Genomic DNA, 26,356 nt, shown 5'->3' on the forward strand with positions numbered 1-26,356 from the left:
AAACAAATTCAATAAGTTGTCTATAAATGCTGCTGTTCATCTTGGTAAAATGTTGCCAGTATTTACATGTTACAATCTGCATCCTGTGGCATCCTTCAAGGCCTTATACAAATAAACAGAAGGAGGCATTTTTGAGAATGCACTGACTCAAGGTACCTGGCAATCAATGTTTTGAATCACATCCTTGCCAGCTGGCTCCAACAAAAAATGTAATGATTCAGCAATTTAATGGATCTTGAGCTGGCAACAGTCCCCTAGTAAACATCTCTGGGGAAATAAAGCAATACATGCCCAGGACTCTGGCAGATTTTATAATTGTTTGCTTCTGGCACAAATCCAGAGTCAGAACAAGCACTGACTTAAGGCAGATATGATTGTGCAGTACTTTAGCTCTTGGAGCAGGATCTGCTTACAGCCCCAGGGTAGAATTAACTTATAGTGTGTCTGAAGGGAAGACAAAGATATCAGAAAATCATGCAGCTTAAAGAAGACCTTAAATATTAATACTGCCTACATCAATTATGGTATGTTTCGCATGAATATGCGTTTACTTCCTGTCTCAATTTTTCCATTCAAAAGCATGCCTTTTTCAAATTTATAATAGTACACATCAGAATATTTTAAAATATTTTCAACTATTATTAAAATTATTAAGTTTTGAGGGTCAAAGTTTAAGAATTCAAAATAAGCCCATTGAGAGAGCTGCAGCGGCACAGGAGTCAAGCAAACAGAGCTGTAAACAGGGGAGTTTGAGTGGGAGTTTGTAAAGGGAGTTTGGATTGTGGGACTTGTTTGGAGTTTGTTTTTGCTGTAGAGGGGGTGTTTTGGTTTGTTTTTGTGTTCACCGGACTAATAGGATTTTGGTGAGAAAGTAGATAAAACACAGAGGCATTAGTGGCCATGGCCCAAGTAGTAGAGAACACAAGGAGGATGATTGGATGTGGTAGCTGCAGTATGTACATGATTCTGGAGGGGGTACCTGAAAGGAGTTTTGTTTGCATGAAGTGCCGCCTGATCAAGCTGATGGAAGAAAAGATCCGAGGACTGGAGATGCAGGTGGAAACTCTGGTTGAGTTTAGAAGGGGGTTTGAGCAGATGATGGGGCAAAGGCATGACGTGGCTGAAGGGGAAAGTTTAGATATGCAGATGGAAGCAGGATCAAGGGCCTCAGAGGGGGGACTGCTGGGCGAAGAAAATGGAAAGTGGAAGCATGTGACTCAGAGAACCAGGCAGAGAAAAAGATGGGTCAGTGAAGGAAAAATAGAGCTCAAGAACAGATATGTGGAGTTGGAGAATGAAGAAGGGGTACAGCAGGTAGATAATGAAGATGGAAGGGTGAGGAAGAAGAGAAGAGTGGCTAGTCCCATAGATAAAGGGGAAGACTTAATGGAGACAACACCAATAATGAGCATTAGGAGGATACAGGATGGGTTAAAGAGGATTACAAGGGAAAATAGGAATGGCAAGGACTTGCAGCCAGAGGAAGCTAGAGATAGACCAGAGAATTTCACTGTCACTAGGAAAAGACAGGTCTATGTGATTGGGGACTCCTTATTGAGAAGAATAGATAGGCCTGTAACCAGAGCTGATCCAGAGAATAGAAGGGTGTGCTGTCTGCCAGATGCTAAGATACGAGATGTGGAACTGAGGTTGAAGAGGATTATTAAGGGAGCAGGAAGGAATCCATTGATCATCCTTCATGTAGGAACAAATGATATGGCTAGATTCTCGCTGGAACGAATTAAGGGAGACTATGCTAGGCTGGGGAGGATGCTCAAGGAAATTGAGGTTCAGGTGATCTTTAGTGGGATTCTGCCTGTTCCTAGAGAAGGGCAACTAAGATGTGACAGGATTATGATGATCAATAGATGGCTTAGGCAGTGGTGCTATAAGGAGGGCTTTGGGATGTATGGTCACTGGGAGGCATTTATGGACAGAGGACTGTTCTCTTGGGATGGACTTCACCTAAGTAGGGAGGGAAATAGGCTTCTAGGATGGAGGCTGGCTCAACTGATTAAGAGAGCTTCAAACTAGGAATTTGGGGGAGACGGTTGGGAGATGCCTAAGTAATCTCTATGCCAGATTTTAACACTGAGGCTGTGTCTAGACTACATCCCTCTGTCAGCAGAGGCATGTAGATTAGACAGATCAGCAAAGGCAAATGAAGCCGCGATTTAAATAATCGCGGCTTCATTTACATTTACATGGCTGCCGCGCTGAGCCGACAAACAGCTGATCAGCTGTTTGTCGGCTCGCCACTAGTCTGGACGTTCCCCCGTCGACATCAAAGCCCTTTGTCGGCAGCCCCGTTATTCCTCGTGGAATGAGGTTTACAGGGGCTGCCGACAAAGGGCTTTGATGTCGACAGGGGGAACGTCCAGACTAGCGGCGAGCCGACAAACAGCTGATCAGCTGTTTGTCGGCTCAGCGCGGCAGCCATGTAAATGTAAATGAAGCCGCAATCATTTAAAATCACGGCTTCATTTACCTTTGCTGAACAAACAAATCTACATGCCTCTGCCGACAGAGGCATGTAGTGTAGACGTACCCTGAGAGGGAGGAAAACGAAGTAAGAAAGGATATAGCTGGGGGTAGGAGAATGAACATGAGGAAGGGTGGGGTGGATACTAGTCGAATAGGTCATATTGGAGGTATAACGTCCATGCCAAACTGGGTAAAGAATATGAATGAGGCCAAACAGCAAAAATTAAGATGTTTGTACACCAATGCAAGGAGCCTAGGTAACAAAAAGGAAGAACTAGAGCTATTGGTCCAGGAAGTGAAACCAGATATTATAGGAATAACAGAAACATGGTGGAATATTAGGCATGACTGGAGTACAGGTATTGAAGGGTATGTGCTGTTTAGGAAAGACAGAAATAAGGGTAAAGGTGGTGGAGTCGCATTGTATATTAAAGATGAGGTAGATTGTAAAGAAATAAAAAGTGATGGAATGGAGAAGACAGAGTCTGTTTGGGCAAAAATCACATTGGGGAAGAAAACTATCAGATCCTCCCCTGGGATAGTGCTTGGGGTGTGTTATAGACCACCAGGATCCAATTTGGATATGGATAGAGACCTCTTTAATGTTTTTAATGAAGTAAATACTCATGGAAACTGCGTAATCATGGGAGATTTCAACTTTCCAGATATAGACTGGAGAACAAGTGCTAGTAATAATAATAGGGCTCAGATTTTCCTAGATGTGATAGCTGATGAATTCCTTCATCAAGTAGTTGCTGAACCAACAAGGGGGGATGCTATTTTAGATTTGGTTTTTGTGAGTAGCGAGGAACCTCATAGATGAAATGGTTGTAGGAGACAACCTTGGCTCGAGTGATCATGAGCTAATTCTGTTCAAATTAAATGGAAGGATAAACAAAAATAAATCTGAGACTAGGGTTTTTTATTTCAAAAGGGCTAACTTTAGTAAATTAAGGAAATTAGTTAGGGAAGTTGATTGGACTAAAGAAATTATGGATCTTAAAGTGGAGGAGGCCTGGAATTATTTTAAGTTAAAGTTGCAGAAGCTGTCAGAAGCCTGTATCCCTAGAAAATGGAAAAAATTTATAGGCAGGTGTGTTAGACCAAGTTGGATGAGCAAGCATCTCAGAGAGGTGATTAAGAAAAAGCAGAAAGCATATAAGAAGTGGAAAATGGGAGGAATCAGTAAAGAAAGCTACCTTATTGAGGTTAGAGCATGTAGGGACAAAGTGAGAAAGGCTAAAAGTCAGGTAGAGTTGGACCTTGCAAAGGGAATTAAAACTAATAGTAAAAGGTTTTATAGCCATATAAATAGGAAAAAAAAAGAATAAGTAGGACCGCTAATTACTAAGGATGGAGTGGAGGTTAAGGATAATCTAGGAATGGCCCAATATTTGAACAAATACTTTGCTTCAGTCTTTAATGAGGCTAATGAAGAGCTTAGGGATAATGGTAACTTAACAAATGGGACTAAAGATATGGAGGTAGATATTACCATATCCGAGGTAAAAGCCAAACTTGAACAGCTTAATGGGAGTAAATCGGGGGCCCCAGATAATCTTCATCCAAGAATATTAAAGGAACTGGCATATGAACTTGCAAGTCCATTAGCAAAAATTTTTAATAAATCTCTAAACTCAGGGATTGTACCATTTGACTGGAGAATTGCTAATATAGTTCCGATTTTTAAGAAAGGGGAAAAAAGCGACCCGGGTAACTATAGGCCTGTTAGTTTGACATCTGTAGTATGTAAAATCCTGGAAAAAATTTTGAAGGAGAAAGTAGTTAGAGACATTGAGGCTAATGGCAATTGGGACAAATTACAACATGGTTTTACAAAAGGTAGATCGTGCCAAACCAATCTGATCTCCTTTTTTGAGAAAGTAACAGATTTTTTAGATAAAGGAAATGCAGTGGATCTAATCTACCTCGACTTTAGTAAGGCATTTGATACAGTACCACATGGGGAATTATTGGTTAAATTGGAAAAGATAGGGATTAATATGAAAGTTGAGAGGTGGATAACTGGTTAAAGGGGAAACTACAGCGGGTCATGTTGAAAGGTGAACTGTCGGGTTGGAGGAAGGTTACTAGCGGAGTTCCTCAGGGATCAGTTTTGGGGCCAATTTTATTTAATCTTTTTATTGCTGATCTTGGCACCAAAAGTGGAAGTGTCCTAATAAAATTTGCGGATGACACAAAGTTGGGAGCTATTGCCAATTCAGAAAAGGACCGGGATATCATACAGGAAGATCTGGATGATCTTGTAAATTGGAGTGATAGCAATAGGATGAAATTTAATAGTGAGAAGTGTAAGGTTATGCATTTAGGGATTAATAACAAGAATTTTAGTTATAAGCTGGGGACACATCAGTTGGAAGTAACGGAGGAGGAGAAGGACCTCGGAGTCCTGGTTGATTATAAAATGACTATGAGCCGCCATTGTGACATGGCCGTGAAAAAGGCTAATATGATCTTGGGATGTATTAGGTGAGGTATTTCCAGTAGAGATAAGGAGGTGTTAGTGCCATTATATAAGGCATTGGTGAGACCCCATTTGGAATACTGTGTGCAGTTCTGGTCTCCCATGTTTAAGAAGGATGAATTCAAACTGGAACAGGTACAAAGAAGGGCCACTAGGATGATCCGAGGAATGGAAAACCTGTCTTATGAAAGGAGACTCAAGGAGCTTGGCTTGTTTACCTTAACCAAAAGAAGGCTGAGGGGGGACATGATTGCACTTTTTAAATATATTAGAGGGATAAATACCAGGGAGGGAGAGGAATTATTTAAGCTCAATACCAATGTGGACAAAAGAACAAATGGATATAAGATGGCTAGTAGGAAGTTTAGACTTGAGATTAGACAAAGGTTTCTAATCATTAGAGGAGTGAGGTTCTGGAACGGCCCTCCAAGGGAAGTAGTGGGGGCAAAAGATCTATCTGGTTTCAAGATTAAACTAGATGGGTTTATGAAGGGGATGGTTTGATGAGATAACATGATCTTGGTAACTAATTGTCCATTAATTATCAGTGGGAATAGGTCAATGGAGGGATGATAGGAGTTACTATAGAGAACTTTCTGGGTGTCTGGCTGATGAGTCTTGCCCACATGCTCAGGGTTTAGCTGATCGCCATATTTGGGGTCGGGAAGGAATTTTCCTCCAGGGTAGATTGGCAGAGGCCCTGGAGGTTTTTCGCCTTCCTCTGTAGCATGGGGTACAGATCACAGCTAGAGGATTCTCTGCATCTTGGGGTCTTCAAAGTATTTGAAGGCTTCGATATCTGAGATATAAGTGAGAGGATTATTCTGGGAGGGGTGGGTGAGATTCTGTGGCCTGCACTGTGCAGGGGGTCAGACTAGATGATCATAATGGTCCCTTCTGACCTTAAAGTCTATGAGTCTATGAGATAGTTTCATTAAATGCTATCAGAGCTAGTACAATACAACTGAAAAGATATCTCTAAACCTAGGCATTTGAAGCATGTTACTAATCTTGCAAAATTACCTCTCCATATATACTAAAGGCCTGACTCAATGCCCACTAAAGTAAATGTCAAAACTCCTGGGGTATGTCTAGACTACATGGCTCCGTCGATGGAGCCATGTAAACTAATTTACCCGGCATAGGCAAAGAAGTGAGGATTTAAATAATCCCCGCTTCATTAAAATAAACATGGCTGTCACGCTGTGCCGACGATCAGCTGATCTGGCACAGCACGGCAGTCTAGACACGGATCTGTTGGCTGGGTAAGCCTTTGCCGCCTGATCCCTTATGCCTCGTGAAACGAGGCTTACCGGATTGGTCAGCAAAGGCTTCCCCAGCCAAAAGATCCGCATCTAGACTGCCACACTGTGCCGGATCAGCTGATCATCAGCAAAGCGTGGTGGACATGTTTATTTTAATGAAGCGGGGATTATTTAAATCCCAGCTTCTTTGCCTATGCTGGGTAAACTAGTTTACATGGCTCCATCGACGGAGCCATGTAGTCTAGACATACCCTATTGACTTCAGTGCTGATATCTCTGCTCAGCAAGTTTATGAAATTAAATGCAAATTCATAGCACTTTAAGGTTCATGTTAGCTCTCCGAACCTAAACTCCAACAAAAATTGCTATATATAAAGTATACAATTATTTTACTCTACATCTAGTATAAAAACGGTGAAATAGTAATATTGGTACCTCTATCCTGGCTTTATGCCACTGGAATAATACAGCCCCACCTACGCCCTGGGCCAATCCTACTAGAGCAGGATATGTCCACTTTACAGCATATAATCCTTGGCAGTGCAACACAAAGCAGCCATTCCTCACCCCAGGTTATTACCCTTTGCTGGGCGCTACAAGGTCAGAATGACAATGAAGAGCAAATTATTTTGGTATCTGTATACAAGTGGAAACTTTACTACATTTCTAGTACTGTAACTAGTTGGCTTGTTCTCCATGACTGCTCCCAACAGTCATTTGAGATCCCAGAAATTAACAACCTTCTTGCAAAAGGCAAGACTCTCATAAAACTACGAGTAAAATTTTGGTAAGTTGTAAGGGCAGAGTTTGGTCTACTATCAGTAAATATTTATAGTCTTAACAACTTGGACAAGGTTTGAAAAATTAAAATGGAAAGATATTGATTTTGTAAATGTGATTATCTAGCTATTAAAGACTTAAAAAAACCACATCAGAGCTTATAGTACTTAATTCCATAAGCTAGTATTTTTATACCAACATCTAGATAACAACAGGATGAGAAGACACCATGGTTGTTGAAGCTATATCATTATGACAGATAACTACAATTTTACTAGGACTGAGCCCAATTCTGCAAACACTACCAAATAACATCTGACAAAGTGGGTCTTTGCCCACAAAAGCTTATGTTCCAACACTTCAGTTAGTCTATAAGGTGCCACAGGACTCCTCGCCGCTTTTACCAAATAACAGTATTTACAATTGTGAATAAGCCTACTGATTTTAACAGAACTACTTATGGTGTTTATCACTACACAAAAGGTAACAAATATCTGCAGGATTGGGCCTTTATGGCTGTATCAAAAGAAAAATCTTATCTATGTTTAGCTTTTATAACAGATATATTTAAAGTGTTTGACTAATGAATTATAATTCTACCTCTAACTAATGAACTACATAAAGGCTTTATTGTCTGTAATATCATACTAGCTCCAGTCACTTTGCATTGCCACTGAGGCCTCCTGACATAAACCCCCCAAATGCCTTTTTATTTTGTTCTGTCACAAAGATAAATGATTACGCTTACTTGGTTAGTTGAGGGCACAGTTTCCCATAGAGCTATTCTACAGAGATCTGCAGACTGCGAAATATTTAATGGCAGCTTTACTGGGGACCATTAGTTATGAAACATGTAAAGAGATTTGCCCAAATCCTATATTAGTGGTAACACCCTTTCCTCATGAAAACATGAAAAAGCCTTATAAAAATACCAACTTTTGTAGTCTCTCAGTGTAAATTCAATAGCTCAGATACCATGGTGACGGGCATGCTATGAGTTTCAGAGCAGAATAAAATAAACTCCTATCTTTTCTTATACTTAGGTGTGTGCAAAAATTCAGCATTGAAATTGACATCTGTCTAAGTTAATTTTTCAGAAAAATATAACAACTATGAGTTCACAATTTGGTTATTTTTTAAAGTATATTCTGAAGCAGGAATGATAAGATTACATAACTAACAGGTTAACAGTGTTTTTAGAGCTTCAACTATCTATCTAACAGTTATCACAAATTGAAATGCAGTGATACTGCACAAACTGAAGATACTGAAAATGTAAGCTACAAAGCAAAGAAGTGAGAAACATGTGTGACTATAATGAAGTACCATTGCTTAATACTGTGGTGCACAAAATGAGGCAAACTGTGTCATAGCAATTTATTTATGAAATTCTTAGATCATGAAATTTACATGGTTATATCACCAAAACAGGATTAAATAAATATGGATTTGATTAGGAGAAATGTTTAAATGAAAGCATGGGATCTTGATCCATATTCATTTTCTACCACTGGGTAGAAATATCTTTATTGCCAATACCACACGGTCTTTGGAAACAAAGTTAGAACTATAAGAACTATTCCTTCTACCCAACTGATGTGCAAACAGCTCTATTTAATATTCCTCGCTAGTGATACAGTAAAGACCCCCATGCCTATTTTTAAATGCACATTTTTAATATTAAATATAATGTTACTCTTTAACAAACTCTTTACTCCCTGCTTCTTTTATGGAGCTTCCCGTGGTCTTTAAAGGGATTGTTAACCAAAGAATGGATCACACTCTTTCTGCATGAGCAAATTCAGCAACACTCCATTAAACCTTTCAGTATTTAATATAAAGAGTAATCTCTCACCTCTGAGGAGATGAGCCAGTTGTTGAGTGATTAACTCTGGTGCCTCTTGAAGAATCTCTTTTACTACTACAGAGGAAGAAGACGCTTGTAACCCCAAGTTGGCATCACATTGCTCATCTGGGTTGATGACTTTGACAACTGCTGATTCCAAACTTTTGTCATCACTATCACACAAAATTTTAAAAAATACAAATTTAAAAAATTCTGATTATTCAGTCTGTTAACACACCAGTGTAGCTTTTTCTGTTATTTTGCTATGGTTAATAGCATGTTATTTTTTTAAAGGAGCTACAGCTTAATAACAGGTGCTAGCAAACTGCTAAATGCTAGTCATTCTTATCCAAATTTTACTGAGAATTGTACAATTAAAAAGTTCATTAAACCCTTGACTATTGCATCCTAAACTTAAGTCACCAGTGTAGAGTGATAGATTCTTAAAGTCTTTAAAGTAAGACTATGTCTACACTGGCGTCTTCTTGCTCAAGAACAGCTGTTCTTGCGCAAAAACTTGCTGGGTGTCTACACTGCACGCGCGTTCTTGCGCAAGTAAATTTACAGTACAGCATTGGAAAATAGGGCTTCTTCCAAAAGAGTTATTCCTCTCCCCACAAGGAATAAGCCCTCTTGAGCAAGAGCTCTTGCGCAAGAGGGCAGTGTAGACAGGCAACATGAATTTCTTGCGCAAGAAACCCCTATGGCTAAAATGGCCATCAGAGCTTTCTTGCGCAAGAGAGCGTCCAGACTGCCATAGACGCTCTTGCACAAAAGCACATCTCTTGTGCAAAAGCACATGCCAGTGTAGACGCGCTCTAACTGTTTAATGTACAATATGTACTCAGACTTCAACATTTGTAAGAGACAGGGTGGGTGAAATACTATCTGTTATTGGATTAATTTCTGTTGCTGAGAGAGACAAGCAGTTGAGCTACACAGAGCTCTTCCTTATGTCTGGGAAAACTACTTTTAGAATGTCACAGCTAAATACAAGGTCAAACAGATAGTTTAGTGTAAGTAGTTAGAATATATTCTAAGGGACCAATCAAGGTGAAGAGACCCATTAACACACCTGTTGTCATAGAACAAAAAAAAAGCGGGGGGGGGGGATTAGTGGGTTACAGATTGTCGTAATAACCCCTAAATCCAGAACTTTATTAAGACTGTGATTTTTAGTGTTTAGCAAAATTATTAAGCTCATTCCAGCTCCCAGGCTCATCTTTAGAAAGTGCTGTGCAGGGTTCCTCTGAAGATGAGCACTGACATGTGGCTTTGAGAAAGAGTCTGATGATAGAGTCTTTGAGTCTTTTATCATTTTCCTGTGTGAGTTCAGTCATTAAATGTCTGGTTTCATCCCATAGTTGTTCCCAGAGCATGCAGTGCACTGGATGAGGTACAACACACATTGTGATAGGCCTGTGTAAGATTCATGGATCTTGACAGGTATGTTGTGGGGGTGTTAATCATTGTAACAGTGGAGATATGTCTACAGGGTTTGCGTTTGTTGGCCTGGCAGGGTCTGGGGCCATTTTGAATGGGCAGGTCCTGATCTGTGGGGAGTTTGCTTCTGATCTCAAGCGTGGAGAAGCTGGGGGGGAGGGTCTTCAAACACTAGATGAGAAGGTTCAGGAAAGATTCTTCACAATGAGGTCCCCAGTGAGTAAGGGCTGTAGTTGTTTGATACCCTGTATGGGTTCTAGTTTGAGTTGGTAAGTGACAAATGAGGCTGGAGGGGATTTTGTTTCTCAATTGAAGCAGGTTCTCTCAGATATCTGAGTGGTCCATTCTTGATGTGAAGACTTCACAGCCATGAAGTTAATAAGTAGAAATTTTATGTAAAACATTTCACCCACATTTCAACAGGCATTCTACAGTTCAGAGGCTTATTTTTAAATCTCACTAGCACAGATACACTGACACTTATCTTACAGCAAGAGACAAAATTAACTGGTGGACGTGCTAAGAAGAGAGGCTGGTGACTCATCAAGTGGCATTCTTCACTCCTGCTCCAGCCACTGTACACCAAATAGAAGGGTCAGGGCAGTGCCTAGGACTCCATTTTGGTCTGTGGGGAGGATTTACCTGGAACAGGAATGCCATCTTCCAAGGAGCCACTCTCACAATCCCTGGCATATGGGCTGCAGCAGCATATAGGGCTGCAGAGGTTCTGGTCCATAGGCAGACAGGGACAGGCTGTTGTAACTGGCTTTAGGGCTATCTGCGTTATGCTGGGGCCACCAACCATCCCAGAACTGGGAGGATGCAAAGTTGACTTTATACTGGACTAATGATATAAAGGGTCTGTGTGTTGCAGAGAGGCAGGCCACGTTTTTGGATGAAACATCAACCTGAGCTCCTGACCACATCTAATCAGTAACATGATGTGCTAATCCTTTGGCCCTGGCCAAACCCAACCTGGGTATTTCCCTCTACAGTTTCAACTAGAGACAGTAATCTTTTTCACTTCCTATCCCAAATGATTGTGTAGTGATTCTGTATAGTGTTAAATAAATGCTGCATGTGGATTTACTATGCCTAACATTGGGGGAAATTATAGTTGTTTATAAGTTTATATACAGCTGTAGTCTGTATACAAGTTTAAGTTTGTACAGCAGTTTAAAATCCTTTGTGATGAAAAGCTTTGTGTGAATGTACCTTACTGATACTATTAAAATGGATGGAGAGTCTATCAGAGATAAAAGGGGAAGCCTTTATATTATCTGGTTTGCATTTTACCCAACTCACGGACAACCAATAGAAAACGTACAGGTATGAAACTGCCAATCCTACCCATAAATAAATGGATATTCTATGTTCGGGAGGTGCCAAGGACCTACTGGTCACAAACATTGTTTTCCAAACTGCATGATTAGGCATTGCATGCCGTGTGCATGTACATATGAAACTTTGATTCAATAACACCAGAGTCTGTGTTCTTACACTTCAGAGATAAAATCTGTTCTTACACTTTATACCTGATCTGTGAAGGGTCAAGACAAAGGAGTTGCACTTTTCACAAGACATGTATTTACATACTAATTAAATCGTTGCTCAGAAAAATTCCCTCAAACTTTTTTTCATTTATTCTAATAGCCATGTGGTGTCCCATTTCCTCATTGTCACTAACCAGATGAACATCTATGTTCTTATGTTATGTTGTCAATAAGAAACAATGAACAATAAATGATAAGAACACTGTGATTTCACTTGACCAGACTGCATATGCCAAATAAATAACCAAATGGAGGGTACAATCTGTCCCTCTCTTTTACCCACCTCCTTCAGTGAGACTGTACTGGTGCAAGCCAGGCCATCCCAATCAATATGCAAAATACGCACCAAATTACCACAAATTTCATGATGCCTTAGGCAGCTGTCTGATGTGTATGGAGTATTTTTGGCTCTGGTAGCCAGCCCCATCACCCTCCAGCTGCACCACTGCCTTGCCTCTTCTACACCCCTTCGACCAAGTCCTGCCCCTGCTCCGCCTCCTCCCCACCCTAATTGCATCCCTGCCCCATTCCCCCAAGCCCTCACCCCTCCTTCACCCTGCCCCACCTCTTCTTCCCACCCCTGTTCTTCCCCTTTCCCCCAAGCCTTTTTCCCCACTCTTTCCCCTCAAACCTCCCTCCCCAAATGGCACAGCGGACTTAGCATGGGCCTGGCCTGGGAGCAGAGGTCAGGCCCACCCCTGCACTCACTGGCAGTGGGGTGAAGCAGAGCAACCCAGCCCACTCTGCTCCCCTGGCTCCCAGCCATGTCACTCCACTACCCGCTGCTGGTAAGTGCAAGGGACAGTTCCATTTGTTGCCCCAAGCCCCATCCCCCAAGAGATGCAGGCCCAAGCCCTGTAGCTACCCTGCCCTGCTCCTGTCCCCAGCTTTGGACCAGCTCCCGCAGTTATTTAGCACAGCCCCTCCTGCAGGGGGGATGTCACATGCCTGATCTGCATAAGGCACCGGAACTGCTAAGGATGGCCATGGGTGCAAGTGTGGGCAGAACTGAGCACACTGATCGATGCCCTATTTGTCTGCCTAGGTTGCTTATAAGGCTTCCTCTCAGCAGAATCTGAGGGTATGTCTACGCTACCCCGCTAGTTCGAACTAGCGGGGGTAATGTAGTCATCCGCAGTTGCAAATGAAGCCTGGGATTTGAATTTCCCGGGCTTCATTTGAATGAAGCCGGCCGGCGCCATTTTTAAATGCCAGCTAGTTTGAACCCCGTGCCGCGCGGCTAGACGCGGCACGGAGTAGCTAGTTCGGATTAGGCTTCCTAATCTGAACTAGCTGTACTCCTCGTTCCACAGATTAGAAGCCTAGTCGCGCAGCACGGGGTTCGAACTAGCCAGCATTTAAAAATGGCGCCGGCTGGCTTCATGCAAATGAAGCCCGGGAAATTCAAATCCCGGGCTTCATTTGCAACTGCGGATGACTACATTACCCCCGCTAGTTCGAACTAGTGGGGTAGTGTAGACATACCCTGAGGGTATGTCTACACTTGCACCCTCGTTTGAACTAGGGATGCAAATGCAGGCATTCAAAATTGCTAATGAAGAGGGAATTTAAATATCCCACGCTTCATTAGAATGATCTTGCCGGCGCGCTAGTTCGAATCACAGCTGATTCGAACCAGGAAGTGTGCACCGCTTGGTTCGAACTAATGTTACGTCTCAAAAAACGAGGAACCAGAAGAACCAATTGGATACAGTGCTGACATTATATATAAATATATACCTGCTGACGTTTCTCTTTGTGTGAGTTTTAAGCCAGGAGTTGGGAGAAAGAGAATGATTTAAACCCAGGCAGGACTACCATGCCTACAAGGAATTTGGACAATGGAAGTGGACTGGACTGTGAAGGGATCATGAGTAAATAAGAGGAAAATGTATATTTAGTCACGATCAGGGTATTTTTCTTTGTTTTGGTTGTTTGGTTAAACTTCTCTATGTAAAATACATTCCCCCGTCCCCATTAAATATGTAAGCTGTACCCAGAGATACTATGTTCTCTGTGGTTTAATTTGTTCTTCTCAGTTGCTCTGTAACACATAACAACCAAGTATGCCTCATTAAGGATATCTTTTTGATTGTTGTTAATAAAATCATCTTTTTTAAGGCATTGATTTGATTCTTGTGTCCTGGAAGATAACAGATCTGTGTGTGTGCCTGCCTAGCCTGAGAGGTCAGCTATCAAAGACTCAGTTTGTTTTCTGTGTTTTCTTTTGTTTCTTTTTTCAAGCTTTCTTGTAGCAGAAGAGCCTGGGGTACCCCATGGGAATTCAAGTGTTCCATCCTGGTTTTTCAGGATTCTTTAAAATCACTTGATGGTGGCAGCCTATCTTCCAGAGTCAGTGCATTTGTGACTCTGGGGATTGATAGATAGATTTTAGAAGCACAGCATACAGAAGCAAGGTATTTAAGGTGTTCTGCAGGCCCCCACTTTCTGCACTCGGAGTGCCAGAGTGAGGAACAGCCCTGCCACCATCTCTAAAGGAACATGACAGTTAGCCCTTGCTAAAAAAGGCTACCCAGGAATAGAAGTGTGACCTGCAGTTTACAGACCTCACATAAAACTCTGGGACTATAAATCTAATTCAACCGTGTCTAATCTGATATATGTGAAAGTACATGACAGGGCTATTAGCAAAATACATAAAATGGTCCATCTAAAAAGTTAAACAAATAAAGACTAATATGTGTAGCATGTTCTACTGCATGGTCATAATAAAGGGAAAATAATGTTGAGTGCTTCTGTTGTTCCACATTGTGTCACAGATATCGAACAGAAAAAGTTAAGACAGCATTTATAGTCATAAACAACTGTAAATACAACCTTTAAAACTACTCAATTCAGCATGTCCACTTTATCGTACGCAGAACAATATACCTTGCCAGCATGTTGCTGTTAACAAGTGTTAAAGATAATTTCCCTTCATCATTCAGCTGATGTAAGTTGATTTCATCCTGGAAGATATGGAATGATTCTGGGATATCCAGTTCTTCCAAAATAAACCGTGTTTCTGGGTAATAGCTGAACTCTCTTCTTGGTATGTTCAGCACAGGTAAGCACAGAACATCCGGGGGACTGACCTATAACAGCAGAATGTGTATCTGTCAGAATGCTGTAAAACAGTAATTGACTTTCATTACAGATAAGCACGATAGGCTGGGACAATTTTGCCTAATTTTTTGCCCGTCAATAAACTTTATTTCCTCCAATTAATTCCTTTTTGTAATGTCCTCTTTATATATCTACAGTAAAGATGTTGAAAAAATGAGTGAGGACTGGGGAGGGGATTGCTAAAAATTCTATCTCGGTTTTAGCATGTGTTACATTCTATCACCTGCACTGAATGTTTACCTTTGGTTTGGTCTTATGATTAAGCTGTTAGACTAAAAATCAGGAAATCTTTGTTTAATTCTCAGTTCTACCACACATACCTTGTATGACTATAGACAAATGTATTCTTGAAGACACTGTGATCCCCAATGCAGTCAATGGAAAAAAATTCCATAAACGCCATAAATTTCCATTGATTTCAGAGAGGTCAGGATTTCATTTACTATATCTCAATTGCCCTCTATCTGTCTGAGGGTACGTCTACACTAGCCCCCAGATCGATCTAGGGAGGCTTATCAGGGCGACCGGAATTGCAAATCAAACCCAGGATTTAAATAGCCCGCGCTTGATTTGCATGTTCCCGGCCGGTCGCCATTTTAGAAATTGACTAGCCCGAAGTAAATGCCCGCGTCTACACGCGGCAGTGAAATGGGCTTCCGATTTAAAGCCCCTAATTCAAATTAGGTGGTAAACCTCATTGCAGGAGGAATACCACCTAATTCAATTTGCAATTACGGTCGCCCTCATTAGCCTCCCTAGATCGATCTACGGGGCTAGTGTAGACGTACCCTTAACTATTTATACAGAAACTCTAGAAGGCAGTTATTGACTTTTACAATGAGTATGTACAGTGCTTTAAGCAAAGGGTTCCCCCATAGATGCAACTATGACACTAGTAAAACATACATACTAGTAATCTGCCTTCTGTGTCCTGTGAATCAAGACTAATGAACAAAAACAGTAAGAATGGATGTTATTTGTATCAAAGATAAACCCAACCCTCTGCAGAAGATTTGCATAAGTTCTATGTATCACTTAAGGGAGATTTTCATGATAAACAGGCCATGTGTTGACAATGAATTTCACCTGTGTTGCATTAAGATGTTCTTTGTTTTTTCATTATTGCCATTCATTTCTTGTATGTAGATAATCTCTAGACCATTACCTCTGTATAACAAAAGGCTGACATCTGCCACTAATTCAAAGTGGGTCTTGTGTTTGACTGAAAAGGGAGCCTAATTTTGTATACTTATTTGTTATAGATGTTTTAATGCTCAGCAAATAAAAACATAAGTCAGGATCTCATTGTTTTACCTTGTCTAGGAAGTAGGCATATGTTAATGCAGAAATGAGAGAATCCAAATCACATGGTTTATTCCCAAGAACAACATGGACTTTCTCCAGGCGTTTGCTCCGGTTCTGAAACATATGATATAAGAGCATTTTAAAAGGTGACCATGAAAATAGCAAGGAATGCAGACATTTAACTTACCTATTGATATATCTAAATGTTTTGCTTAACTGTAAAACTTTTCAGACAGCCAGTTTAATGTATGTGCTTCTTATGGGGTCAGTCCAATTGCCAGGCACCCATAAATCCCAATAAATTCAGAAGGGGCTTGGAGTGCATAAGAGACCCAGGGTTAGATCCTATGGACTGAACTGATAACCTCCAGACAAACATAGGTCAGAGAAAGAATTCCAATTAAAATCAATGGTGTAGGACAATGAGAAAATCCATTTCCTGAGTGGCGAACTACACAGACCTAGTGAGAAAAGCAGCCATGAGGCACGAGGAGTATCCTGTATCACAATACAGGGTAACTTCAGGCATGTCTACACTGGGGAGTTATTTTAAGATAACTCCCCTTATTTCAAAATAACAAGTAGAACATCCACACTACAAAGCCCATTATTTCAAAATAATGGGCTTGTTATTTCAAAATAATAACTTTTGCATGTGAAGAGGAATAAGCTTATTTCGAAATAGTTATTTTGGGGCTTATTTTGAAATAACCTGGTAGTGTAGACATAGCCTTCTAGTTGCAGCAGTTTTCTTTTTCTGCCATTTGGCCTGATATTTGCAACACCTTAAGCCTGATCCTGCAAGAAAATGAGCACGCCCCCATGAGGTGCTGCATGCTTTTAATTCTCACTGACAGCAATGGGAATTAAGAATGTTCAATATCTGGTAAAACTGGGTCCCTTCCAAATGCCAGAGAGGGAAATGCCAAACATGCTGTGTAAATGTGAAGTATTTCAGAGAACTTCATAAACATTCATATATACCCTCCCCCCTACACACACATCAGATGGTGGTGAATTAAGCTTTTTCTTGAACACATCATTAATGAAATGCCAACTGTACAGAAATGTTCTGATCTATTGCTTTTTAATGAGCTGTGCATCTTAGTCTGAGAAACAAACCTGACTGACACTAATGTAGGTGTCTCACATCCAAACATACACAATTAAACAGGTTCTTTTCCATGTTTGAAGGTTGAAGTGCATTCTGTTATTTTGAATTAATTGTCTACACTTTCTCAAATGAAATCTAATCTTCCTACAAAGGGCTATAATTAGCATACTTGCCTCAATTGTAAACCTGTTAATAAAAAAACATACAAACGTCTAATTTTCATTCTACCTGGATAGAAAAAAAAAGAGGTACAGGATTTGTTTGGGTCTTTTTTTTCCATTATGTAGAACATAATAATTCAAAATAACCTTTGGTAATAAACCCAGATCAATTGTTTCCCCATCTCCTGTGCACATAGAAGGAAACTACTGAAGCAAGGTATCTTTCTGAACAATGCAATTGTAAAAACTGTCTGGACCAGACACCTATGACTTAAATGTACATCTTCTCTATCATCAATATTTCTCTACTTCTTTATTTCCCTATGTCTAGCTGTCCAGAGCAGCTCATGATCGTCAGGACCAAGCTTGGGGCAGACTGTGAAGAGGCAGGTGTGACAGGGTGTGGTAACAGAAGACCCCTTGCCAAGGCCACTGACATTCACCTGCCTGCTCTCTGAGGGTATGTCTAGACTACATGGCTCTGTCACCAGAGCCATGTAGATTAGTTTACTAGACATATCCAAATGAAGCGGCGATTTAAATAATTGCCACTTCATTTAAATTAAAATGGCTGCCGCGCTGAGCCGATCAGTGGTTTGTCGGCTCAGCGCGCTAGTCTGGACGCTCCGCAGTCGACATCAAAGGCATTTGTCGACTGCCCCGGTCAACCTCATCCCAGGAGGCATAGCGGGGCGGTCGACAAATGCCTTTGATGTCAACCGTGGAGCGTCCAGACTAGCACACTGAGCCGACAAACCACTGATCGGCTCAGCGCGGCAGCCATTTTAATGTAAATGAAGTGGCGATTATTTAAATCGCCGCTTCATTTGGGTATGTCTAGTAAACTAATCTACATGGCTCCGGTGACAGAGCCATGTAGTCTAGACATACCCTGAGGCTTCTCACCGCCCGGTCCTGCTGGGCCAGCTCCACTGGTCTCTCCTGGCCAATGCACCAAGCTGAGATCACTGTTCTCCCGAAGAAGCAGTACAAACACTGAATCTCTTCGGGTCCAAGGAAAATGCAGCTTAAGGCCCAGCTTCCTGGGAAACCATTCCCTAAATGGGATCAGAACTCCAAATGAATGATATAGGTAAGCCCCCTTTAACTATGAAAGGAGGAATGTATGCACTGATTGCTCCCCCAGGTAGTAATTCTTTACACTGGGCTTGACCGAAAATAAAAGTGATTGTATTAAGTACAAGAAGTAGGATTTAAGTGGTAATAAAGTGAGAACAGGCAGAGCCAAGTAGACTACAAACTCAAAATAACAGAAAACACTTACTTAATTCTAACACTGAAACCTCAATACATAAACTTATTACACACTCACCCTAAAACTGTTCGGTTTCCAGCTAAGCCTTCCAAATCAGGGCTGTTCCTCACTCTGGGGTCTTTGGTTCCTTCTCTGGAGTGTGCCAGCCAAAGACAAAAAGCTTGCAAGTTTCCCATTGTTTTCAAGATTCCCCCTTTTGCATGGGAAGCTACCTGACCTACCAGTTAGGTAGGTGACATGACTTCCTAGGATCAACCATTGCTAAGACTTGGACAAAAGAGTTGTTTACAGTTGATCAGGCTTTGAGAGAAACAGCCTTGATGGCTTGCCTTTGCATTTTTAAAAGCATAAAATATTCCATACTCCATATGGAACTTAACACACACAAATGATACATACACCAAAATATACAGATCCAGTGGGTTATGACATTATCTCATGTAACCTATCAATCTTAATTTGCTCAAAGCACCTCTGAATTACACATATCTGTGTCCACAAGTCCACTTTCTAAAGCATGGGGGGGCGGACTTCACCCAAATTGACGGTGTGTTCTATACATACATTTCACCAACTAAATAACAGGTGTGAACTCCTCAAGCACTAAAATAGCCTTAACATGGAGCCACAGTCAGTCCCCTTTTGTACTCCAGTCTATCTTGCCCTCATCTTTCCAACAGATGGTCCTTTATACCAAAGTATCACAATAATCATGTTATTCCCAGTCCCTATTTACCCCAGCTCAATTCTACATTAGATCTCTCACCAAAGACAATGCTTATAGCCAATCCTATAATAAACTAACTAAAAACTTATTAAGAAAAAGAAATGAGAGTCATTTACAAGGTTAAAACAGGCAAATATACATATACAAATGAGTGACTGCCTTAGGGCATGTCTACACTACAAAATTAAATTGACCTAAATTATGGCATCATACAGTTGTCACAGTAATTACATCCCTGGTACATGTCTACACGTTGCTTCTTGCGTCAGCAGTGTGTGTCCTCACCAGAAGCACTTCTACCAACTGTTCTGTCAGTGTGGGGTACTGTGGGATGTAACAGTCGATGTAAGCAAAGCAATGCCTACACTGACACTGCATCAACCTAACTATATTGACATTGGCTCTACCTTGCATAAAAGTGGAGTTATTAAGGCAATGTCTACACTAGAGTGCTTAAAGTGGGACAGCTGTACTGACACCACACATATTCAAATCATTTTAGGGTTACCAAATAGTGACAATTTCAGTGTCATACTAATGACTAAATAAAAACTCATTAGTTCATGGTTTCTTCAGTAAAAACTGCCCTGCCCCAAAAGGCAGTTTTTGGTGACAAAACTTGGTAGAGTAGACATGCCGTACATGACACAGCTATTGTTCCAGGAATGCTGAGAACAAAGAGATCAAAAGAACTTCAGACCTGAAGAAGAGCTCTGTGGAGCAGGAATGCTTGTCTCTTTCACCAACAGAAGCTGGTCTAATAAAAGATACTGCCTCACCCACCTTGTCTCTTTCAGTCACTAAACAGTTAAAAATCTCTTCTCAGGAGAGAAGGGGGCTTCTGTTGTCAGGAGCTGTCAAAGGGGATGTACTGGCACAGGGAGAGGCTCTGCAGAGGGAAAAAAGACTCTGGACCTTCCTAACTTCCAGGAATAGGATGCTTAGAGAAAGACAAACAAGCAGATAGACCGCTTTTTGTTCTAAGATCCATTTTTCTCCTCAATGCTTTTGTTCTGAATAAATAATGCTTTGGTTTAAGAAGACAGTGTAATCACTAGTTACCATTATCCTTGTGGAAGGGATACAACTGCAAGTGGTGAAAACAAACTAGGACTGCTGATCACAGGGGACGTGGGAGAACTGCATGGCTTTCAACCTTGAGGTGATGGCTCCAGGAACAGAACTGAACAGACAAGAAGATGTCAGAGGTGCAGTTAGCCTGGTGACATCTCCTTCTTAAATTTTGTAATTCTATTCCATACTGCTTCTTATTTCACTGTACCTACCTGTGTGCCAAATAAACCAAGAATCCTGTCCTGAACAGTGCAGTAAAGATTTTTAAAGGTAAGCTTAAAATTCCTATGTTTAATAAATAAATACATAAAAATGTCCTTATCTATGTTTTTCATAACACCCACAATGATTAAAAGTGAATAAATGTTAAAAATAACTTTCACTATTTTTGCTGGTTCCTGTTTGCTGTTCACTTCTATCAACCACAAAAAGAATACACTAGTAAGTTCCCATATATTATAACTTTCAGGTTCCCATACATAAAAACAATGCTGCAGTGTTCAGTAGTATGACAAATTAATTTTAAAACCAATTCCATCCCATATTTTTAGAATTTCATGAAAACTTTCTAATTGACCTGTGTTTTGTGAAAAGTTTTCACAAAATCTATATTTTTATCATATCTGATCAAAAACATACCTTTTAAAACATATATCCATACGATCTTTCAATGTTATTTCATAGATTCATAGAATTTAAGGTCAGAAGGGACCATTAAATCATGTAGTGCCATGGTTTCCAATAAGCTAGCCACTAGCCACATGTGGCTATTTGGCCGGTTGAGTGCAGCTAGTTTGCCTACTAGTAGTGGCTACTGCTTCAGAACTGGTTAGACATCATGGATCTAGTGTCTGATCTGTTGTAGAAATCCACATTCATAATTTTAGCCTATTCTCAAGTAATGGCGAGCTAGTTATTATATGGCTTAATTTTTTCTAAAAGTATAAAAAAATATGATGCTGAAAAGAAGGTTTGAGACCTCATCTTGTTTCTCCCTCCTAAAGATTATTTATTGCAAAATAGTATGTCCGCAGTAGTTTTAAAGAGGCACTCTGTACTAACTGAATTATGCATGATGAAACTAATTATTAATGAAAAGTCCAGTAAATAGATATTTAAATGTTACCTTATAGGAATAAAAGTTATGCCTGGCAATGTCCCCTCTGAAAATCATTAAAAACGAGTCATCTTTAATTATTATTAAAAGGTTAAGCTTAACCTAAAGCTAAGTTAATTTTTATGTTCTTATATGAAATTCTCCATTATCAGAATAAAAGCATGCTGATCTCATTAGGCCAAGATGATCTTGAAAAAAAGCAGCAGCGTTGATCTGGAATAATGCTTCCTAGCTACTTCCACAAGCTTGTAGAAAAACATTAGATACCATATATCAGGCAATTGGTGGATAGCATAGACCACCAGTGCTATAGGGAATGATGAGAACTCAGCACTAATACCCACTCCACAGGCACCTTTCTGCCTTTAAAGTCATTCTTTCATGTACATCCAAGAGAGAGATGCAAATGAGGCTAATCTTCAGAAATGAAGCAAATACAAAGATTAGAAACTTGGGGTCAAATGATTGTCTTGCAGAATGTGGATCCCAAGTCTCCCGCCAGCAATGTCATACTGCAAAATGTGGTCCTGGGCACCAGAACCCTGGCTGTCCAAGGAAGGAACAAACAGAGAATCTGACCTCTCACCCTCACCCTCTCACTGGCTAGACCTGGCACAAAATCCTGCCCCTGTTCTCTGCTGTGACCTGAGCTTTTCTGCTCTCCTGGATTAGAGGAGGATCTGCAGCTGCAGCTTCATGGGCTGCTAAGCAAGGGGTTATGTAGCAACTGCTGCTGGGACTGAGAGTACAAGCTCTGGGCTAGGGTCCAGGCTAAGGATCTACGTGAGTAGTGGAGTCAATTATTCTATGACTTGCATTCCTCCCCTACTCCTCCCAGACCAGCACAGGCCAGGACTGAGCCGTACTTGCTCAGTCCCAACTCACACAGGATCCTGGACTTACAGCCACAGCTTTAAATATAGTAAGAGCTCTGCCTGCACACCTGGCTCCTACTACATTTAAACCGCAGAGCCACAGCAGGGGTAGCTCCCGGAACTGGCAGGAGCTGGGACTGAGGCTTCCTCCCTTATCAATTAACTACGTAGTTGACAGAAATTCTATCGTCTACACGATTAGCTAATTACTTGCTTCCTAACATCCCTAGTCCAGGCCACAGTCTGAGTTTGTTGTCCTTGAGCCTGCACCTCCTTCCTTGCATGTGAGGATCGGGCAGAGCCCAGAGGAAAAGAGATCCCAATCAATGCCACAAACTGAGAGGCAAGGATATTCCACTGAAGACCCAAGGAAGGTTCCTATAAGATTTGTTTTTAACTTTTAAAAGGTTTAAAGGGGAGGGGGGAGAGAGGAACAGTAAAGTGCAAGGAATAAAGAAGCCCATTTAAATAGTTTTCTATCAATCTGATCACAAAATAGAATAACACTGTATAGCTCACGTGAAGTCAGGTTTCTTGCCTGCTTCCATGCTCCCTCCTGGAGAATCTAAATTCTAGCAAGGAAAGCTATTTTGATTGCTTGGCTTTAGGAGGAGTTTCTCTTATATGTGAGTAATTTTTGGTTTGTTTTGGCAAGAAGCAGCATTTCACAATTTTAGGGGTGGGCTTAGAGATAAATTGAGCAGGTAACTCACTACAGGTACCATTTGAATATACAATACAATTCATGGCAGCACGTTCTCCAGCGTAACTAACAACATCTAGGCAACAGAAACACAATGAACCTTTGATACTTTATGTGATGTCCCTGTGGACAGGGTCACCCCTGCTCTGGAAGTCCATCTCCTAAAGGAAGTTCCTGCTGCAAGAATGAATAGAGCAGAAAATGTTTCAGCTCTTGCTGCCCACATTGAGTGGCACAATCAAGAACATGCTCAACTGTAACAACAAAACAAGATACCTTTTTGATAATCAATACCTTGTTTGGGTCCTTCCATAAATATAGAATTGATCTCTTAAATATTTAATTTTCTATGTTATGTACTTATGACTCCCCCATTACCACAGTATCTGAGCACTTCATAGTCTTTAATATGTTTATTCTCATTCATCCCAGTGAGGTAGGGAAATACTACTCCCACTTTACATATGAGGAACTGAATTCTAGAAAGGCTAAGTTGCTTCTGCAGGGTCACACAGGAAGACTTGTGGAGCAGGGAATTGAACCCGTTTCCTGTTTGTGCCTTAACCAGTGAACCATCCGTCTTCTTTCCTACTGATAACTAGTTAAATAACAAAGTTAATGTCCAGAGAGCAATATAAGCCAGCATCACACACATCTTTCTGTCCTAATCATCTCTACCACTTGATCCAGGCATTTATTGGACACCATAGTTACAGTAAGTCCTATAATGCAAGCCAGGATTGGGCAATAAGCAGACCATGAGCCGGACGCGATTCCCCAGGTTTACTTTATTAACCTGTGTCAACAGATGCGGCTGCTTGCAGCTCCCGTTGACCACAGTTCACTGTTCTTGGACAATGAGAGCCGTGGGAAGCCTCCTCTTCCCACAGCTCCCATCAGCCAGGAACAGCGAACCACAGCCAAAAGGAGCTGTGAGCGGCCACTCCAGCAGATGCTCAGGTAAATAAAGCATCTGGTGACTAGCTAGGGTTTAACCTTGTCAAAACACACGTGGCCCGCGTGCAGCTTATTGCTCTCTCCTGGTTTAAAGCACTTATATTCCAATATTTATTACCCAGAGAGCTAAGCAGTGGCTCCCATGCCTCACAAAATCATAGGAAGCCTACTGTGTTCCAAGACTGCAAATACCTTACTCAGCACAAACATATTATCAGTGTTTTGTTAGAATATGTATAATACTGCCCTTGGATGTGTGGAATATCAGACTTCTAGCAGCAACAGCAGTGGGCTGTAGACAGCCCCACTAATGGGGTGGCAGTAAAGATTCAAGTTGCCCTAGGGCCCAGCAATTCAAATGCACTCAAGGCTTCTGCTTGAGACCCCGCCCCTTCCACGAGCATGGAGCCACCTCACACACACCTTGCCCAAAGGCTCAGCAATTCTATTTGTCCCCCGCTTGTAGATAACATTGCAAATGAATTCTACAAGTCAAATACGCAGAGAGGTGTTGGAATTACTATTCATCCACAAGTTCAATTCTCATGCTAATGGCCTCCATCGAGATGAGAGATGGCTGGGACATTATCAACCTAACATTCAGTGAACGTGCAAACAGCTCTTTGTCTGTGTAAATTCTCGCTATTGCTATCCTTTGATCCTCATCCGCTTCTTTTCAACTATCCAATCTTTAGGTATTTATAGATGCCAGTTCTGCCTACTTGTTTTTCCCTTTGATATTTTCATACCCTCTGCTCCTTATTTCCGACCCTCCTCCTCTTTTTTTTCCCTCCTTCCCCCATCTCCCTTCTCCCCCATTTATTTTGGGTCTGCACATCTTAAACTCAAAACTGTGGTCATCTGAAGAAGTGGGCTGTGCCCACGAAAGTTCATGATACCATCTATATGTTTTGTTAGTCTATAAAGTGCTACCAGACCATTTGTTGTTTTTTTGTAATATAAGATTAAGTGTGGCTCAGTGCTTATCAACTTACTATTTAGTGTTAAATGATATTCTTTTTTAGCTCAAGTGAGAAAAGTTTGTGTGTTTGGTGCCAAAGATCTAGGGGTTTTTCTCCAATTCTGCCTGTGTGCAGTTTAGCTGGTGATCATGCAGACAGCTCTTTTTAACCTTGGATCTGTTCTGCTGAGGATGCAGCATTTGAAATACAATCTTTAAAAGGTAATGATATCAATGTCTCAGCTAATGATTATTGACAAACAATGTAACATCAACAGGGGTTACTTCGGGAAGAAACACGAATTCATGGCAGATTATAAATTATCAAACATTATTCCAGAAATAGACACCATTTTCACTGTCTATAGCTAAATTATGTTATGATGATTTCAAGAAAAGATATTAATGGGCAATTAAGATGTGGAAAAGAAAATGGTACAAATAGGTTTGAAATTACAGTAAAGAGAATATTTGAAAATATATAATGCTATTTTTTCTGGCTGCAAAATCTTCTCTTCAAAACTTAGCTTTTAGGGCTCAATCTTGTAATGTGTCCGTGATAATATAATCAATGTACAAGGTGATGCTGCCTTAAGGCAACTTCATATAGCATTTTCAGTACTTTGTGAACAAAGAGATGCCATCCCTTTGGATCATCACACAGTCTGATAGTAGTGCTCCAAATTTGTATTAATGCACTCAGAACCACACCGTACCTGCAGTATTACCTGTCACTTGATGACACCTCAACCTGCTTGTAAATATTTTTCCTGAGAAATCCAGCCTGTTAATTTGCCAGTTTCTTCAGACACTAGTACAGGGGTGGCCAACCCATTCTGGGCAAAGAGCCAAGATATCAGTGAATCCAGCGTGAAGAGCCGGGGCAAAGTTGTAGAGCAAAAAATAAAAATAAAAAATAAAGCTCTCCCCCTTTAAGAAAATGCAGGTTGGCCACGGCTGCACTAGTAGATTTCTCTCTCCAGGTTTTTATTACCATCAATGGCTACTCCTGGTCAACAATCAACATAACACAGGCAGCCGATGTTCATTGTCAATATGACTTCACTAGCCTCTTGGCTTGCAGAGGATCATTCCTCATTAACT

The 26,356-nt window shown here is 40.9% G+C and overlaps 1 protein-coding gene across 1 annotated transcript in view; it reads right to left on the bottom strand.

Annotated features, from left to right (window-relative positions):
- The window catches only part of LOC149524135 (protein prune homolog 2-like), a 103,624-nt gene that overhangs the window by 60,856 nt on the left and 16,412 nt on the right, over positions 1-26,356 (bottom strand). Inside the window, exons 2-6 of the mRNA XM_089779535.1 lie at positions 20,852-20,924; positions 17,575-17,587; positions 16,297-16,401; positions 14,749-14,951; positions 8,870-9,033 (exon numbers count right to left, since the gene is read on the bottom strand). Of these exons, the coding sequence (XP_089635661.1) occupies positions 8,870-9,033; positions 14,749-14,951; positions 16,297-16,401; positions 17,575-17,587; positions 20,852-20,924 (558 nt within the window). The remainder of the gene's footprint in view (positions 1-8,869; positions 9,034-14,748; positions 14,952-16,296; positions 16,402-17,574; positions 17,588-20,851; positions 20,925-26,356) is intronic.

Source organism: Pelodiscus sinensis, chromosome 6 (assembly GCF_052426305.1).
Source record: "Pelodiscus sinensis isolate ZL-2025 chromosome 6, ASM5242630v1, whole genome shotgun sequence".
Classification (NCBI taxonomy): domain Eukaryota; kingdom Metazoa; phylum Chordata; order Testudines; family Trionychidae; genus Pelodiscus; species Pelodiscus sinensis.